Below are 20,082 nucleotides of genomic sequence, written 5' to 3' on the forward strand. Positions count from 1 at the left end.
ATGACCTCATGAGGAGGTTTATGATATAACCCTACCATGTCCCTTAATGCAACGGACACTCTTTTTAGTGAGTATTTCCTTTGAACAAAAGAGACAACTTTATTATTCATCAGTAGGTTGCTGGATGACCAGTGTAACTAAATTTTGACACGACTGTCTGGAAAGTAGTTTCATTTTTTTCGTAGTTACACTGAGATGGAACCATTGACTCTTACAGCCAACAACAGAAGGTACTGAGTGTTTTTTCTGTAGGTGAAAAATATAAAATGGTTCATTGCATCCAGACTGGTAACAAGTTTATCCATGCATTAAATGGCAACACAAGCAAAATGCACAGTTGAGCAGGGAGGATCAGACGCATTCTTCTGCAGACATCAAGAGAGGATTAATGTACTCAAAACCTTCAAATTCAGACTGATCGATCTTCCTCACAATGTCACTGTTGAAAGAAAAATAATGTTCCCCATCAAGATTTCTTTGATTTTTTTTACTTAAATGGTAAAATAAGATTAAAAATTAAAAATAAGGCTAATTTATAAGTTATGGGGGGAAAATCTACAAGTTTTTAGATTAACCCCCAAACATTTTCTAGAAGAATCAGCAGTACTGAAAATCAGAAAAGCCTTATAATCCCACGAGCAAGTTTGGAACCAAAAGGTAGTCCAAAACTGAAGACTGGGAATAAAAAAGGCACAGATAGTCACAATCTTAGGTAATCTTAATTTCTGACCTAAACAACATTTATAATTATAGGTGAACACCCAGGTCTGAATCAGCATGCAATTTAGTGGACTGTATAGGCCATAGGGTCGCAAAGAGTCAGACACGATTGAGCGACTTTCACGTCAACAACCAGATGGAAGATGGTGAAGAGAAAGCCCAGAAGTTAACCAAAAGGAAAAAACTGGAGGAAGTACTCTGAAAGATTCAGAGGGCCACCACAGGGAGGCAGTGGGTCCCAGGGAGCAGAGAGGCTGGCGTTCTGCTACACTGGGCTCTAGTTAAGTATACAAGAGTATTACCATCAAATATTTCAGTACTTAAATGTACCTATCATACTGCGGAGAACAAAGTGACAAAGGATATGGCCCCTTCCTTCAAGAGGGACAAAACAGTACCTGCTAAGTCTCCTACACAACAGACTAAGCCCTGCTCTAACCACAGTTCTAAGAAAAACGTGACTTCTACTTGGCAAAATCAAGAAAAGAAAAAAAAAAAAAAAGGCAGCATCATTCAACAAACACTAACTGAATGGAATTATGAAAGACTATGGCAAGTCTGGGGAAATGTCAGTAATTTATTAGAGCTGGAGCACAGGAATAGAAGGGTGTTGAGTGGCAGAGGATGCTGGAACGAAGGTAATGGCTAGCTCAAAGAAGCCAGTGATGTTAACATTAAAGAGGTCCATCTTGATCTATCAAAGGTCTGATTACATCTGAGAGAGCTCTGAAAGATGGGGAAGATTTCAACAGGTGAAAAGGAAGGAGGAATAGAGAGGAAATGTTAACAGCATGCTATCAGGGAATGGTGGGTAACTGAGCCTGATAAAAACACGGCGCTTATGCTATAGTGAGAGATATGGCTAGAAAGTCATGCTCGAGCAGATGATGGGAGACGAATTACTCACCAAGGGGACAGATTTTACCTGCTAGGCAAGGCAGGAGTTTACTGAAAGGTTCTGATTAAAGGAGTTGGTACTTTGTATGTACTGAAAGGGTTGCAAAGTAAAGAAAGAGCCAATTAGAAATGACATAAGTGAGGAAGTAAAGGAAAAAGAGACAAGAACTTGGCAGCTGAAGGTATTATACAGCTTGGTAAGGAAAAGTTGGCCTCAACAACCACTGACTCAGATAATTGAATCTGAATAAAGGAATACATGGTGGTACGATGAGCAGAAAAGGATAAATAAAAACAAGGACCTGATTGTGAACAATTTACACTTCAGATGTTTGAGGTGCTTATCTGACAAACTAGATAGGAGAGTTTGAACTATTAAGGGGAAATGAAGCTCAGGGAAGATAACAGGGTGGTGGCTCAGAGCTTTAGAAACTATTGTTCATTTATTCTTTACAGCAACCTTGGGAAGTAGGCAATATGAGTAGACACAGGCTCAGAGAAGTTATGTAACTCAGACCCAGGGTACCCTGTTGGTAAGAGGCGGTGAGCGGATTCAAATTTCCATCTTTTGATTAAATCCAGTGCTCCTTCTAATACACACTGCTGTGAGAACTAATGACAAAAGGCACTATGTAAGCACTACACATTCAAAAATAATCAAGGCTTACTGTCTACTAGTGTCTTTAGTCAACAATTATTTGCCAATTTAGCTGGGAAGCATTTAATAGCTGGTTTCCATGCTATGGGGCTGGCTGAAATCTCCAAGGTATAAACTGCATGTAGCAAAGAGAAGGCAGTCATGAACAGATGCATGGAGCATCCTAGTCTCAAGGGGACAGGGTAAAAAAGACAACAAGTGGTTAAAGAGATAATGCAGAACCAGGGTGGACAGCGCCAACTAAAGCAGGCCATCAGTGTCAGATGCTTTACAGACATTGGAGGAGACGGGGCAGATCAAAAAATGCTTTAAAATCTAGAAATTAAGAAGCCAATTCAACCTTTAAAAGCTTAAGGAGCAGGTTCAATTGTAAGAGGTTAAAGTGCTGGCAGCAAGAAAGTGTAAGACAGTCAATGTTGACTACTTTCAAGGAATTTAATAGAGACAGTGCTGGTTTATTTTGCTTTTACCATAAGCATCTATTAACTATTTCTGAAAAAGCTTGCAGATGAAAAGAAGGTGAGAGAAAAATGTGGTGGCTCAAAGAAGTGGGGAAAATTCCCGCATTTGAGCATATTTATAAGCAGAGAGAAGAAATTGGAAAAGAGAAATTAAGGACGGTGAAGTAATGGGGATAACTGGCACAATGAATCCTGGAGGAAATGAAGGAAACAGATTGAGCAAAGTGGGAGGCTACCCCATGCCTAAGAGGGACAGCTTTCCAAGAAGCAGGAAGCAGCAAAAGTTTGGGACGAGTTAGAGAGCAATTCTGAGATGCAAGGCGGTCTGGTGATGGCTGGAAAGGGAGCAAGCTCACAGCAGGGAGGTCTCAGCCCTGGCAGTCCACTCAAGGCAAGGTTAATCCACTTAGAGTGATGGAGGCAGGGGGAGGACGGAAGGCTTCTAAAATGTAGAGAGTTTGGAACAGCTGCGGTGAGGAATGTGATAAGAACTAACCAGATGTTAAAGTAAAATGACTGCCAAGTGGAAAGGGCTTCCATGACATGACAGAATGAATCGGTTAACAACAGCTGAAGGATCAAATATCCCCAAGTTATTCTAAGCCGTATCTTCAAAAGATATAAACACAACAAGTATGTCAGATCACTGCTGCCTGGGTCTGACAGACTGGTGTAACCTTTTTAAAAAGTAATTTGACAATACATATCAACAGCTCTAAAAACTTCATCCCCTTTGACCTAATTCCCCTTCTAGGAATCTACCTAAAGGTAATGCTCAGGAACTCAGACCAAGATGGTCACTATCACAGTGGGAAGCAGCGCAGTGCAGTGCAAAGAGCACAGGCCTTAGTCAGACCTGGGTTTGAGTCCTGGCTCTGTCAACTCACAGCTGCATAACCCTGCTCAATCTCTCTGAGCCTCAGTTTCCTCGTCTGTAAAATGAAGAGGACGACAATGAGGTCTGTAAGACTGCTGTGAGAATTAGAGACAATACGTGTCAGCAAAGTAGAAAATGACAAGTACTGTTTTTATAACTGTATAATTCAAATGTCCTGTAACTGGATGATTAGGTAAAATAAGATAATCTGATCATGGAACACTGTGTAGTTATTAAAAAATGGGACTATCAAAGCACTCTAAAAATATTTCAGTCTACAGAAATACTTACTCATCATCAGGAGTGAGCTGGACAGGTTCATTAGTAAACTGAGAATCAAAGTTGTCCAAACCAAATTCCCCAGAAATATTTGGTTTAAACGGAGGTACCACCTGCTTTTGCTCCATCTAGAAGAGACATAATGGATGACAGCTCAAGTCCACATTCTTAGAAAAATTCCACCTCTGTCCTCAGGTATTTCCCAGTCTTATTAAAGTGAGTCTCTGGGCCTGGTTCTACAATATTCATATAATGGAACTAATTTACAAATCTGAACACTGATGCAGGCCCCAATACTACTACAACCTGCTCCATTAAATTAATATTCTAAGCTTTCACAGTTTTAAATGCTTTTTGAAAAGCACCTAGAATTTTATTGTTTTCTGTCATTTAAAGTGCTTTCTGTAAAGCAATTATCCTTCAATTAAAAAATAAATAAAATTTTAAAATTTTAAAAAAGCATTTTAGAGAGTGGTTTTAAGTTATTTAAGCTGTGATACACTGGTTTTTCAATATTCTTTTACATTAATACATTTTGGCCCAAGAAAATAACGAAAACTAGTATTGGAAGGACTGATGCTGAAGCTCCAATACTTTGGCCACCTGATGCCAAGAGCTGATTCATTGCAAAAGACTCTGATGCTGGGAAAGATTGAGGGCAAGAGAAGGGGACAACAGAGGATGAGATGATTGGGTGGCATCACCAACTCAATGGACGTGAGTTTGAGCAAACTCTGGGAGACAGTGAAGGACAGGGAAGACTGGTGTGTTGCATTCCATGGGGTCACAAAGAGTCAGACAGGACTTAGCAACTGAACAACAACAACAACAATATATAAAACAATCAGAATTTACATACCATATCCCAATCAACATTTCGGAAGAAGGGGTGTCCCTGAATATCAGCAAATCCTGTTTGTGGATGACAACCCAATCGTTCCTTTGGGTCCTATGGTGGAAATGGTTCAAGAGCTGGGTGAATACTCTGCTTCAGAATAAATCACCTTTGTGACCTGTGTTTTGTGTCTGTTATATGATACCTTTATATCTGAAATCAGAATGGTCTATCTTTCATTTCTATAAAATATAACACTAGATACTCAAAGGAGTATCTGATGCTTGTGACAAGCAAGATTTCCTCACAGCTCTTCTCCAGCTATCCTTGTAACTCAAGTGGAGAGATGTCACCACACCTTGCTGAAGAAAAGTGGGAAGAAGACAGAGAGCAGCAGAATTATTTGGGCAGCATCCAACTCTTTCTTTGACACGGGCTGGAGTGATACTCAAAACACACAAACCCCTGAACTTCAGCAGTTTGTTTCTAGCTCAGTTTAAAAGCCCTGTGTCCAGTTATAGCAACAACCGTAATTTGTGTACAATAACGATACAACCATTATCTGAATCACTGGACTGAGAAGCAGCTTGCAAATTATACAACTATCGTGAATGAGAACATGTTCCCATTTTCCTCTGTGGCAAAAGGCATTCTGCTTTGCATACTGACACTTCTCAGCTTCATTTTTCACTGTGTTAAAGGTAAGGTTTCCAGTTTGAATCTTTCCTCACATAAAATACTCATTTACAACAAGCTTGAATTTCTTATTTTATTAAAACTCATTATCTTATTTATCTCAGAAAATAAACGCACATCAACCTACTTTCTAACCTACCATTTATTTTTAAACAAGATTTTTAAAGTAAGAGGATGGAAAACTGGTTGGTGGTGTGGAAAGAAACCTACATATTTGGTGTTAGAGTGTTATGAATAAGAATAATTCAGAGTTGTAATTTTAGATCCTAAAACTTTTCTAGGGACTTCCCTGCTGGTCCAGTGGCTAAGACTCTGTGCTCCCAATGGAGGGGTCCTGGGTTCAATCCCTGGTCAGGGAACTAAGAGCCTACATGCTGTAATTAAGACCCAGTGCAAGCAAATAAAATAAAGATATTAAAAAAAATCTTCTAGCCTATCAACTGCAACAAACAATGACAGAATGGTGTTCAGATTTTTTAAAGAGACAGCACTTCAGCATTTTATTTTTTCTGAATATTATCTAATTATAGGGTTGTGATAAGAGAATTTGCAGGGAACACTACTGCACCAAGTACTGAGTAAGTTAAAACATTCTATAATAATAATCTAAAGGAAACTGAAAAAATACAGATGGAAGTGCAATTGAGGCTATCCCCAAAGATGCCATTTTTCTCTAATTGAGCACATGGTATTTTTTGTTTACATTAAAAACACCACACGTATGAGCCCACACACTCTGGAGCCTATGCTCTATAACAAGAGCAGCTCTGAGTGCCACAATCAGACAAGAGTCCATGCACCACAGTGAAGACCCAGCACAGCCAAAAAATAAACAAAACAAACACCATACGTAATATAAAGCCAGGGGCAAACTATACTGGCAGAATGGAAAGAACCACACATCTCAGGATCTCATTCTGTCAAGGTACCCTTTGGTGAAGAGACAAGTTCCAGATCTAATGGAAAAATTATACACTTTGATGTTTTGGAATTTTATGTCGCCTGAAACTCTCCTTACCAATGCCATTTGTACAGAGAGAAATCACTAACGATTTTATATACAATTTATACCTTGTTGAGGAAGCTCTTCAGGACACTTGCAGCTTTTACAGATAAAGAACGCGGTATGCGAATTTGTTTTTCCAAAATAACTAGGAAGATAAAATATACAGCATTATTATAATTAACTTTTACAGGGGTTTCATCTTTATATTTTTATTATAAGATATTTAAGGCATTCCAGCAGGAAAAAATAGACATTACAAACACTATCTAAGCATCTTGTGTACCTTTCCAGTCCCAGTCCTTTCCTTCGTACTCAGAGATGGCTTCTACTCTGAACAGTTTTGATCACTACATGCGTAGGTTTTATTCTTTGACTACCTTACTGTGTCTGTTGCCTTATCTGAATACCTGATTCATAGGGGTGTTGCTGTTGTTTTCTATTCAGTTGCTAAGTCGTGTCCAACTTTTTTGAAACCCCATAGACTGCAGCCAGGCTCCTCTGTCCATGGGATTATCCAGGCAAGAATACTGGAGTGGGTTGCCATGCCCTCCTCCAGAGGGTCTTCCTGACTCAGGGATGGAACCTGCATCTCCTGCATCGGCAAGCAGATTCTTTACCACTGAGCCACCAAGGAAGCCCTCATAGGAGGGTTATAAGGCTTAAACAGATTAGTATCTGTAAGATGTGTGGCATGCATTACTATATTCGATTGTATTAGACTTTGCCAAATTATTTTCCAAAGTTGTCATGTCAGTTTTCACTCCATCCACCAGAGTTCCAGCTGCTTCATATCCTCACTAGCATTGTTATTAACCCTTACTAGTACTGGTGTTGTCAGACTTTAAAACTTTTGCCAAATGTGTAAGCATGAGATGGAAGCCCATTAATTTTTAATGTGCACACCCCTAATTAAGGAGGTTAAAAGTCTTTCCAGGTTTTCACAGCAAGCTAGATTTCCTATTACATGAAATATCTATTCATTTTCTGTGATGGCCTTAGTCATTAAATGTAGAATTTTATGGCAATTTTTACACTTCTCTGGACGGTGTGTTTGGGGTCCTTGTGCTTGTCTGCTTGTTTCTGTTCTGTTCAGTTCTTTGTATTTCCAACTGCGGAGCTTCTTTCCTTCACCTTTTGATCCTTTTTATCTCCTAGTACTCTGCCTTTTCCTATTACTGCTCCTGGATTTATGCACTCAGCATTGTAGCACAGGTGAAAAGACTGCCCTCTCCAGCCACACAGTTCCTTCCTCCAATCTCTGTGATGTACAATCTGAAGTCACCTCTTTGCTGTTTATGAGTATGAGAAGGTAACTGGCAAATGGGACCAAAAACTAAGCAGTAGTAATGATAGATCAAAACAACAAAAACAAACTCAAAGCCTCATGTGTTCAGGTGTATACTGTCCAGATTATTCTTCCTCTTTCTTACTAGAAAGTAATAACTATAGCTGTCTTCATTCATGCCTTAGGATGGGTTATTCACAGAGACTCTGTGAAATACTGCAAATTACCTTGAAAAAGATAATCCTCTGTGTTTTGATCAGGGTTATCGGAGCTCCCAACAATATCAAATGGAGACCTTCCTGCCATCATCTCAAACATTAGTACTCCAAGAGCCCACCAATCAACACTGAAACCTTCAAAATGAAATTTTAAAGCAATAAATTATCCATTCCACATTCTAAAATGTCAGTAATTTGAGATTAATTTTATTACATAATTTAAAAAATAGACATAATGAAAAAGTAAACTTGAAATGCATTATAATGATCATGGCAGGCATCGAGGATTACAAGAACATTTCACTTATCAAAGAACGGAGGTAACTAAACGATAACTGTAAAATATAGAAAATGAAACACAAGTTTCTCTTCTCATTGGTTACCCTAAGCTGCAGAGACCAATATGTCTATGCCAAGTTATACAATTATCCTGCACACTTTGTCCCACCAAATATGTTTGTAATTATAGACTCAAGAGCCTGCCTCTAATACTCTGTTTTGAGGACATAATTAAATTGTATTTGAAATAACCTTGCTTGGTGTGAAACTTGATCTTCTGCTACCTGATTAAAGATCCTGAAAGGACTTTGGAACCAGATTATAAGCAGCTATCAGAAATAGCCATCCTCCTTTACAACTGCTGAAATCAAAGGGCCAGAACCCAAAGGGCCAAATGTTTTCTTAAGATAAACACAACTTCTGGTTAGATTAACTTCTGGTTTTTGACAAGCAGGGAATCTTTCCCATCTTTCAGATTCCTGGGGGAAATACCCCAGGAAATCTGAACAATCTTACAGAAGTTTATGATTCTGAAATTACCTTGATTAAATCCCAACTCTGCCACTTTCCTGCTACATGACCTTGGGCAAGTTATTTAACGTTTTTGTCTACCAGTTTCCTCGTTTGTAAAATGTCAATTAATTGTGCTTATCTCATAGGATTATTAAGAGAATTAGATTAACTTAGTTAATATATGCAAACTGCTTAGCATAGTGCCAGTACTCTTTAAGTGCTTGCCATATTCAAATTGGCATCCCCAAATACTATCAAAGTCCCACTGTTTCTGATTGCAGAATTTGGAGCTTTTACTAGGTTTTAAGATGATCAAGAAAGTTTATGTTAATAAGTACAGTACTGAAATACTACAGTATACTATAATGCAATTGGTATCACATCTAACCACTCTTCCATCACATGGCCAAAATACCACCAAATTATTACCATAATCTTCTCCTCTTAAGATTTCAGGAGCGATGTAATTAGGAGTACCACAGAAAGTGCTAGTTGTATCTCCTGGCCGTAATCCTTCCTTTTATTTAAAAAAATAAAAAAAAAGAAAGAAAATAATAAGATGCAAAATTTGTTTTAAATTAACCTCTTTTATTTCATTTTCGTATAAGGTTAGCATCCATAGGTAGTATATTGAGCTTAAATAAAATATCACTAGCACAGCTGCTTTTATTATTAAAACCACAGGTTGCTACTAAATACCTTAAAGAAAACTTGACCTCATTAGATATAGTAGAATTCAATTAAGATAAAAACTGCATTCAAAATAATTTATATTCAAGTAAAATTATAATATAAAAGTGTAAATTGCATGAATCAAAGGAAGCATATTTTATGAAGAAAAGCTTTTAAATCCCACTTCCTAGCACAACCACGACTGGCATTATGTTGTTTCCCTTCTGGTCATTTCTCCTAAGTCACACATTTATTGGTTTTGTATTCTAATAGCTACAGGGTAGAGGAAATTAAGGTAGAACACACTAACGTGTACAAATAGAGAAACTACACAACAACAAATGAACAATCACCAAGAAGCTAAAACAAACTAGAATGTAGCTAACAACACAGCCTCAAAATACAACTAGTAAAAATGAACAAAATAATTCAGAGGATTTCAGAATCTCTGCTATTGTCTGAATGTTTATGTGCCCCGACACATGGTGGTAACCTAATGTGACAGCACTGGGAGGTGGGGCCTCTGGGGAGGTGATCAGGTCCTGAGGTTGGAGCCCCATGATGAGATGCATGTTCTTATAAGAGAAAGAGCTAGCTCTCTGTCTGTCTCCTCACCATGTGAGGATACAATGGGAGACAGTCATCTGCAAAGCAGGAAGGGTACCTTCAGACCCCAGATCTTCCAGAACCTTGATCGTGGACTTCTCAATCTCCAGAACCATAAGAAATAAATGTTTGCTGTTTAAGCCACCTAACCTATGGTACCCTGTAATAGCAGCCCAGACTGATAGTACAATCTCCAATCATGAAGGTGATTTTTAAAACATCTATATATACTTAAAAAAAAAAAAAGAAAAAAGATCATACAGACAAAAAATTAGTAAGCAGAGGGAGATTTGAACAAAAGCTAAAGTTTAAAATATGTATAGTATATACACATATAGAATACATATATGTGTGTGTATGTGTGGGAAAAGGGAAAAGGAGGGAGACAGAGACTTCTTGCATGCAAAATAGAGATTACATATCCTTTCTAAAGTACATTTGGGATAGTGACCAAATACAAGGCATAAAGGAAATTTCAACATATTTCAAAGCACTATTATCATTCAGACTATTCTCTGATCAAAAGGAAATTAAATAAGAAATCAACAATAGGAAGACAGTTTACCCAAATAGCCAAAACAGTTTTGAGAAAGAAGAACAAAGCTAGGGGAATCAGGTTACCTGACTTCAGATTATACTACAAAGCTAAAGTAATGAACAGTGTGGTACTGGCACAAAACAGGCATATAAATCAATGGGACAGAAATAGAAAGTCCAGAAATAAACCAAGCATTTATGGCTAATTATTCTATGACAAAGGAGGCAAGAATATGTAATGGAAAAAGATAGTTTCTTCAATCAGTGGTTTTGGGAAAACTGGACAGCTGGATGTAAAAGAATAAAACTAGAACATTTTCTCCTACCATACACAAAAATAAAATAAAAACAGATTAAAGACCTAAACATTATGACTAGAAACCACAAAACTCCTAAAAGAAAACACAGGCAGAACATGCTTTGCTATATACTGTACCAATATGTATATTTTTTTATCTGTCTCCTAAGCCAAAGAAAACAAAAGCAAAAATAAACAAATGGGACCTAATCAAACTTAAAGTTTCTGCACAGCAAAGAAAACCATTTATAAAATACTACTAGAATACTACTCAGCCACGAAAACGAATGAGATTTTGCCATAAACAACAACATGTATGGACTTGGAAGGTTCTATGTTTAGTGAAATAAGTCAGACAGAGAAACAAATACTGTATGCTATCACTTATATGTGGAATTTTAAAAATAAAACTAATGAATATAATAAAACAACAAATCAGACTCACAAATACAGAGAATAAGCGAGTGGCTATCAGTGGTGTGAGTGAAGTGGCAAAGCAGAGGCAGGGGATTAAGGGGTACAATCTACCACGTATAAGATAAATAAACTACAAGGATATATTGTACAGCACAGGGATTACAGTCTGCATTTTATAACTATAAATGGAGTACAATCTTTAAAAACTGTGAATCATGATGTACAGTTGAAATATATAATACTGTAAATCAACCACATCTCAATTAAAATGAAAAACAATAAAAGTCTAAATACAAACTGAATAATACTAAATATACAATTAAACATCTGCTTTTTCTTACTTTGCAAGTATGTAATTTCCCATGTAATAATAGATTTCCTATTATTAATGATTACAAAATTCAACTCAACATATGTACCTAGAATTTAACCATTTCCCTATTGTTAAATTACATGGTACAATATTCCAAACAAAAAGAGGGAGAAAATACAGACTAGAAATCAAGTTGTCTTCCCATTCTTGTCTGACATATCCAGTTTCAGCTTCTTAGAGACAACCACTGTTATATGAGGTTCTTAGGAATTCCTGCAGAGATATTCCTGGTATGGGGTATGTATTTTTCTTCAGATTTTATACTATTGCATACAATATGAATATAAATATCTAGAAGAAATACTTGGTAATATATAGTGACTTCAAGGGTTTTTAAGATCCCTAACAGGGGTATTGGAGAAGGAAATGGCAACCCACTCCAATGTTCTTGTCTGGAGAATCCCAGGGACGGGGGAGCCTGGTGGGCTTCCGTCTATGGGGTCGCACAGAGTCAGACACGACTGAAGCATCTTAGCAGCAGCAACAGGGGTATATATGTTATTTTTATATATAGGCATACCATGGAGATACTGCAGTTTGGTTTCAGATCCCAACAATAAAGTAGATATCACAAGTGAAGTCACATGAATATTTTTGATTTTCCAGTGCACGTAAAAATTATGTGTACACTACACTGTAATCCACTAAATGTGCAACAGCATCATGTCTAAAAACAAAATGTATACCTTAACTAAAAGATACTTTAAACACAATGTTGTAAATCAAATATATTTCAATAAAATTTTTTTAAAAACTTTACTGCTAAAAAATGTTAACCATCATCTAACAACACAGGGTTGCCACAATCTTCAATTTGTAAAAAACACAGTATATGTGCAGCACAGTAAAACAAGGCATGCCTGTACAAAGAAATATGAATGGGATTTAAGTTGTTTTGTATTAATGGCAATGGCTTGACATACAGTGAAGGTTTATGACATGGACTTGCAAGGTAAGAGTCAGAGGCAAGGGATGCAGTCTGTTAACCTGTAAAAGAGCTGTACTAAATCACTCAGCTTTGGACTGGATATCTGAATGTAGGTCTATCAGCCAAATTATAGCATAAAATAGATATTATTATGAAATCCCCCTGCTGATAAAAAATAGTTGGAGGCACATCAATTTATAAAATAGCTAAAGTTTTCAGTCAATTAAAAAATCAATATTCATAAAATATCTCAAACATAACTCTGAAGATGTTAACTGCAGTTTTCATATGCTTCCAGTCATCACTATTCTCTGCATTCCTTATATAAAAGCATCTAGTGAGAAACTGAAGAAATTAAATAAACCTAAAGAAACCATTTCTGGAAAAACTATGGAAAAAATCTTAGTGTTTCAGATTTCCCAAAGAATAATTATAAGGAAGAAAAATTCATCCAATATTTGCCTAAGGTCAGACTTTAGGCAAGTTTAAATACTGACTCTTAAGTCATAAGATAGGAACATTCCAATTTCCAGGGGACTTATTTCCCACAAGCTTTAACATTGAGTGTAAATGTGTTAGGTTGGAAAAGAGACAAAATACTGTTGGTAAGGTCTCTGAACACAAGTTCAAATTCTGGGATCATTCCCTACTACTAACATTAAACAACTCCTGGAGAAGGAGGCAGAAAAGGAGGTAAATGGAACAACCAATTTAAAGAACTACTGAAAAAAAACCTCTAGAAGATTTATCAAAGATCTTGATTAAATTGATTGAGGCTCTCTGGCAAGAATGAGAGTATGTAACAAACCAGTATTATTTTTCATTAAGAGTAACAAAAGATCAAGTAATAAGTTTTCTTTAACATCTTCTAGGCAAAACAGGATGCTCAAATTTCTTTGAATAAAAGAGTCAGGCTGGGATTTCCCTGGTAGTCCAATGGTTAAGAATCCACCTGCCAATGTAGGGCACACAGGTTCGATCCCTGGTCCGGGAGGATTCTACATGCCACTGGGCAACTGAGCCCCCTGCAACACAATTACTGAGCCCAGGCGCCTAGAGCCTGTGCTCCAGAAGAGAAGCCACCGCAATGAGAAGCCCGTGCACTGCAACTAGAGAAAGCCTGTGTGCAGCAGCAAAGACCCAGTGTGGCCAAACATAAATTTCAAAAAATTTATTAAAAAAAAAAGAGGCAGGCCCTAGAGGCACTTCCCTTAGGTGAATGGGGAAAAGCAGTTCACACATTCGCATTCACAGGCTTGCTACCACATTTACCATGTGAAGAAAATTCTGTCTTGGTTATTTTGACAAGGAGAGTAGTCCCCTGAACATTTTCTGAAAAAAGACTGGAACTTTAAATGAAATACTGTTACAAAATGAATAAAACACTCAGAAATAAAGGACATGTCCTGAGAATAACTAAAATTCTTAAGTTTGCTCTATCGTCAGATATTTAAATATGAAAGAATGTTAGATTCCCTGGGAAAATCTTGAGTGCATTATAAAGAGTCACAATCAAAAGGCCAAAGCTTGGAAGATGATATGCAAGGTGTTGTGCTAAAGTCTGGGATTGTAGATAGTATTTACCTACAGATTTTATATAATAGTAGCACGACTTTCAAGATTAAAAAATATAGACAATAAAAAGAAATGAACTTTTACAGCACATGTAACATCATAGAAAATGTGGAATTTCATAAATGGATAGGAGATTAGTACAGCCATCTCTGTTTGGGATATTTTTTGCCATTTTAGCACAAAGTAGCAACTATTTCCCAGTTTTGAATGCAAAGTTATTGACCAAAACAATTTCCTGAGCTGCTGAGATCTTCTCAATAACTAGAAACATCCCTCACCTTACACATGCCGTAGTCAGTGAGTTTAATGTGTCCTTCAGAGTCCAGCAACACGTTGTCCAATTTCAAATCTCTATAAATTATCCCTCGTTCATGAAGATAATTTAATGCTAGACTGATTTCTGCAGAGTAAAATCTAAAATAAAATGAAAAATTAACTCATTTGATTCAAGTTTTTAAATCGTGGTAAGTTTCTAGAGGAAGGTATTTAAATCCTACTTCCATCTGCAAATCAGAACATCAAAATCATGTCAAAAGATTTTTTTCCTCCCAATGTTTTCAGAAATAATACCAAAACACAAATTGAGGCACCACTTTAAAATAGCTGAGCCCCAAACACAATTATAAAAGTTCCAGTCTAAATTAAACCCATACTTTTCATAAAGTTTAATCTGAACGTCTCAAGCAGGGATTCCTAATCTGGGTCCTTGGGTGGACTTCAGAATGCCCACACTCCTACAACTGGATACAAAGTTGTATGGACATCTTCTATAGTTTCCATAGTTTTCATCACTTCTCTAAGGGACAAATGACCTTCCAAAAGGCTAAGAACCATTGACTGGTCAAAAATGGAAAGAATACTGAAAGCTGACTACTCAAATAATAAAACCCACACCAAAATTCTAAAAACTGAGTTAAATTATTCTACAACAGGAAGACATTTTCAGAACTGCCACCAACTCATTGGTGATAGGAAAGTTTTTGACCTGAATAAAGCTGCTTTGGTGAGTATTATCGTGATCATGTTTGGAAATGTGTGATACACACCTTCTAGCTACTTAATTCTAAAAACAAGGAATTTGAGCCCTTATCCTGTATCTGGTTCTTACAAAAGCAAAGATGGTATAAAACCAGAATGGGTACTTAAATAAAATAAAAACTAGGCTACTTTCCCTCAGTCCAACTGAACAGACAAGGAACAAATACTGGCTATATCCACAATTCAAAATGTCATCTGTGGCTTTGCTATGAAGGGTGACCATTTGTTAAAGCTGAAATAAATAACGAACATACAGTAAATTAAACAACAAGATAGATTAATACACTTTACAGCTTCCTATAAAATTGAAGGCTATTAACTCTTTTTGATAAGAAATATCAATGAATAGCAAGATTTCCACTAAATAAGTTATTTTTTTTAAATGAGTCTCCAATCTTTGTTAAATACACATACAAACTCACTTGCTTCCTTTTGGCATTACTCTCGTGAAGTGCAGAAGGGTAGAATTATTTCTAATTATGAGTAAAAAACAAAACAAAATATGGCACTGACGGATTAAACTTCTTATCCAAGGCCATGATCCTTCCCCACCAAAGTCCTCGAAAAACTATTTACTATCTTGTATAATAATATCAAATTAAGGGCACTAAACAAATGATATTTAATACTCTTTTCTCTTATTAATCAACATATATGGAGTAAGAGGGGGGAATGCCAAAGGCAGAATAATTCAGAAACTATAACTATGGAAGAACAGTCTGAATTACATCATAGGTTAAGAGGAATTGTTTCATTATGCTCAAGTATATATGAACAATAACCTTTATTCTATTTTATTTCATTTTATTGGCTGTGCTGTGAGGCATGCCAGAGGGATCTTAGTTCCCTGGGATTGAACCCATGCCCCCGGCATTAAGGGTGCAGAGTCTTAACCACTGGACCGCCAGGGAAGTCCCAACAATCATCTTCTAACGAAAAACTGTCAGAGATCACTGCATAATAAGATTAATATGGTTATAAATTCATTCATTATTTCAGTGGCTGATACTGAATAGGCTTAGTCGACTGAAGGCTTCCCCTTGAATACTGTTTATACCTCTCAACTGCTTATAATTATTCTATATGTAATATATAATGCTATATATATATAATATTACAATGTAAATTAATTTTCAGCTCAGCCTCTACATAACTTACAGAGAATTAGTTGGAATCAAAATAAATGATTTATCTACTGTTTTCAACCACCGACATACAAAAAGTCCCAGAACTACTCCTACCAAAATCCAACACAAAGAAACAATAAACACAAAACTTACCTGGCATGCTCTTCAGGAAGTTTTCTTTGTCGTTGCATATGAAACATTAAATCTCCTCCATTAACATACTCTATAACAAAGAACAACCTAAAACACAGGAGAGAACACGTGAAACCAAGATCCAAAATAAGGCTGTGTTCACGTCTGCAGTTTAAACACTACAGAGACCAGTCACAGTACAGAGAGCTCTACAAGATAAACCCTTAACAAACATTCCAGGAATTTGGTGGAAACAAAGGGTGACTGGAGGAGAAAGCTGTTTAACCACAGAGGATACAAGAAAGTAAACCAGAAAGATAGTAATTTTATAACTTGCTACTTTCATTCTGGAGTAGTGCCACTTACAATCCAGAACTCCCACCCCACTCCAATTTTAGAATGTGCAATGTAAGTCATTTCTAATTGTCATTTAAAGTGAAAGAAGTTAGGATTTACCACCTAATTAAACTCTAGGAAATTTTAAGTCCTAAAACTAGAATTTTGGTGATATTTAAAAGGTTGGATATCTACTTTCTCCTATCATAATTCTGACTTTTTTTTGGTGTAAAGCAGGTGATTTCCTAATGCTGATCCAACAGGAGTTGCAGGCCATTATAAACACAGTACTGTTGTGTCTCCATGTGATTTCCACTTCAGGAATTACTGTAAAAAAGGTTCTTACTGTATAATATACCAAAATGTTCTTATTGTGTCAAACCCAGGAATCATTCCATTATCTTTCAATCTTACCTGCTTTCTGTCTGAAAGCAAGAATGCAGCCCAACAAGAAAAGGATGATTGGACGCCTGTTCAAAAACATGTTTCTCTGTCTGTACCCAGTCAATATCCTATTTTAAAATATGAAGGAAATTTATGTCAAACTAGAATGACAGGATCAAAACTATGACAAATTTGTTCTTAGTAATTCTATTACCATAAATGCAACTATTGACTAACTGGGCTAAACATCAAAAACATCGATAATCATGAAATAATAATTTATATACAAAGAGAAACTACTACCCAGCAAATCTTTCAATATTATTAAAGAGTCTAGCAAACTTTTACAAAGCTCAAGTACTCTCCCTTGATAATAATATGGTTTGATGTTTATTTTTTTAAATCTAATAATCATCAGACAACTTTAAATATATCTTATATATTAAGCAGTCTGAAGCATGTATTTAGAAAAGCACACTAAAACAGTAAGGCACAAACACTGACATTTTTTCTGATATCATACACTTAAGCCAATGTAATAGTTTAGAGGCAATAAAACATCGTTGTGCTCACCTCATCATCATTGACAAGCTCTTTTTTCACAACTTTCATTGCATAAATACGATCTGTTTTTTTTAATCGCACCAACAGTACTTTAGCATAACTTCCTCTTCCTATTACTCGGAGCAAATCAAAATCCTGAAGACCTAAACTGGAAGAAGCTTTGCCGCTTTCCCTGGTGTTCATTGCCTGTTGAGAACATTTATATCAAAGAGCTATACCTGAAGTATTTTGCATAACACAATATACTTCTAACACCTAGATATACCTGTAAGATTTGTAAATATTTTCTGATTTAAACTCTTAATTATTTTCTTATATCAACCCAAATGATACAATCGCACTACTTAAGAGATAGGATAAATTCATGAGTTGAGGTCAGAGGGGTGGTGTTTGGAATGGAGAAGAAGCTGAAACCTGAGAAACTTTAAAAGATGTCTTTAAAAGAATCTGATAACTTTGGGGTATGGAGGCAATGAAGATAGAAGCATAAAAAAAAAAAAAAGACACTAACTTTGGTGACCAGGAGATTGGAGACATCACTGATAGAAAAAGAAAGTGTGCACACAGGATAAGATTGGCACAGTTGATGAGATAATGAGCTCAGTTTTTCACACTGAAGTTAGAAGTTACAAGTGAGACATCAAGATGAGTCAGCTAGGAGCTTAATGTATGAAAGCTGAGTTAAAACTATACGCAGAAAGCAAGCATGAGGCAGCTCAGCTAATGTAAAACATTCTTATTTACACAATATCAAGGCTCCTTTGGAATGACAGCCCTGTAATTCATTCAGAACCAGAAACTCAGGCTTCTGATTCTTCACAAAGAAGACTAAAGATAATCTTTTATTAGATGCCTGCAAAATTGTCAGCATACAACCAACAGATGTACCCATGAGAATTAAGTGTGAATTCTCTGAAGTGAAGTGTATAAACAAAAGCAAGGAGCAACTTTCAGAAAGATAAACTAGTAAGCACCAATGCGGGGGTGGGGGAGGGGTATTATGAAAACTGAAGGAGAATGATGATTCAAAAGAAAATGCAGAAATAATAATCTGACTTGGGAAACAAGGATAAATAAAAAGGAGTGAAAAAAACCAGATTAGGGCAGATTAAGAATGCAGAAAATGGTAAAAAAGATAAAACAATGTATAGACTAAGTATGGTTAATAGGAAACCATAAAAGAATCAAATGGAGTGAAGGTAACAGTTTCTTCACATAAACAATAACAAGTCTGAATGAAATGACAGAAGCCAGAAAACAGTCGAATGTCACCTTTTAAAGGGCCTAAACCCCCCTCGCTCCCGATGTTCTACAATCCTAAAGCCTGTAAAAATACCCTTCAAAATGAAAGTGAAATAAACACATTTTCAAAAACACAAAAAATAAAGAAATCCATCACTAGTTGTTCTCACTAAAGGAAACACTGAGTTTTTCAGGAAGAAAGATGATCTCATACGGAAGCAGACACACAGGAAGGACACAGAACAAAAAGAATAAGATGTGGATAAACTAAAGTAAGGACTGACTGTTCAAAAACACTAACACACACATGCAGAATTTTAAAATAGGACAGAAAAGGCACTAAAGGCAAGAAGTGAGCATGGGTGAATTTAAAGTGCCCTAAGGTCCTTGCATATCCTGGAAAATGGTAAACATATTATTAATAATCTGTATTGAATTTAAGTAAGTTAAGGGTGTAAGATGCAATCCTTAGAACAACCAGTAATAAAACAGCAAAAGAATGTCAAACAAACTAAAAGAGATACAAGAAACTGAGATAGGAGACTAAATAGGTAACCAACAGATGTGCTTCAAAACAGTACAGGAGTGAGGGAAGTGAAAGTCGCTTAGTCGTGTCTGACTCTTTTTGACCCCATGGACTACAGCCTGCCAGACGCCTCTGTCCATGAAATTCTCCAGGCCAGAATACTGGAGTGGGTAGCCATTTCCTTCTCCAGGGGATCTTTCCAACCCAGGGATCAAACCGAGGTTTCCCACGTTGCAGGCAGATTCTTTACTGTCTGAGCCGCCAGAGAAGCCCAAGAATACTGGAGTGGGTTGCCATTCCCTTCTTCAGGGGATCTTCTGACCCAGGATTGAACATGGGTCTCCTGCCTTTCAGGCAGATTCTTTACCATCTAAGCCAAAGGGAGTGGGAGTAGCTGGCAGACAAAACATGTACAGACAATTGTTTTAACTGGGTAATGGACACAGGGGGTTGTTATAGTATTCTGTTTACTTTTACTGATACTTGACATTTTCCATAATAAAAAGGTAACCCAGAGTAAAACATAATACACTTATCAAACAATGGAAAGAGAAAAGAACGAGGCAGTATACTAGCTTGCTAGTGGTAAGGAACCCGCCTGCC

The 20,082-nt window shown here is 36.7% G+C and overlaps 1 protein-coding gene across 1 annotated transcript in view; it reads right to left on the bottom strand.

The window, feature by feature from the left end:
* Nucleotides 1-213: 213 nt before the first annotated feature.
* The window catches only part of PRKCI (protein kinase C iota), a 66,487-nt gene continuing 46,618 nt past the window's right edge, over nucleotides 214-20,082 (bottom strand). The window contains exons 9-18 of the mRNA XM_068963627.1: nucleotides 17,721-17,897; nucleotides 17,178-17,275; nucleotides 16,449-16,535; nucleotides 14,409-14,544; nucleotides 9,154-9,241; nucleotides 7,942-8,067; nucleotides 6,495-6,574; nucleotides 4,752-4,841; nucleotides 3,905-4,020; nucleotides 214-439 (exon numbers count right to left, since the gene is read on the bottom strand). Coding sequence (XP_068819728.1) covers nucleotides 352-439; nucleotides 3,905-4,020; nucleotides 4,752-4,841; nucleotides 6,495-6,574; nucleotides 7,942-8,067; nucleotides 9,154-9,241; nucleotides 14,409-14,544; nucleotides 16,449-16,535; nucleotides 17,178-17,275; nucleotides 17,721-17,897 — 1,086 coding nt within the window. The 3' untranslated portion in view covers nucleotides 214-351. The remainder of the gene's footprint in view (nucleotides 440-3,904; nucleotides 4,021-4,751; nucleotides 4,842-6,494; nucleotides 6,575-7,941; nucleotides 8,068-9,153; nucleotides 9,242-14,408; nucleotides 14,545-16,448; nucleotides 16,536-17,177; nucleotides 17,276-17,720; nucleotides 17,898-20,082) is intronic.

This window comes from Capricornis sumatraensis, chromosome 1 (genome assembly GCF_032405125.1).
Source record: "Capricornis sumatraensis isolate serow.1 chromosome 1, serow.2, whole genome shotgun sequence".
NCBI classification, from domain to species: domain Eukaryota; kingdom Metazoa; phylum Chordata; class Mammalia; order Artiodactyla; family Bovidae; genus Capricornis; species Capricornis sumatraensis.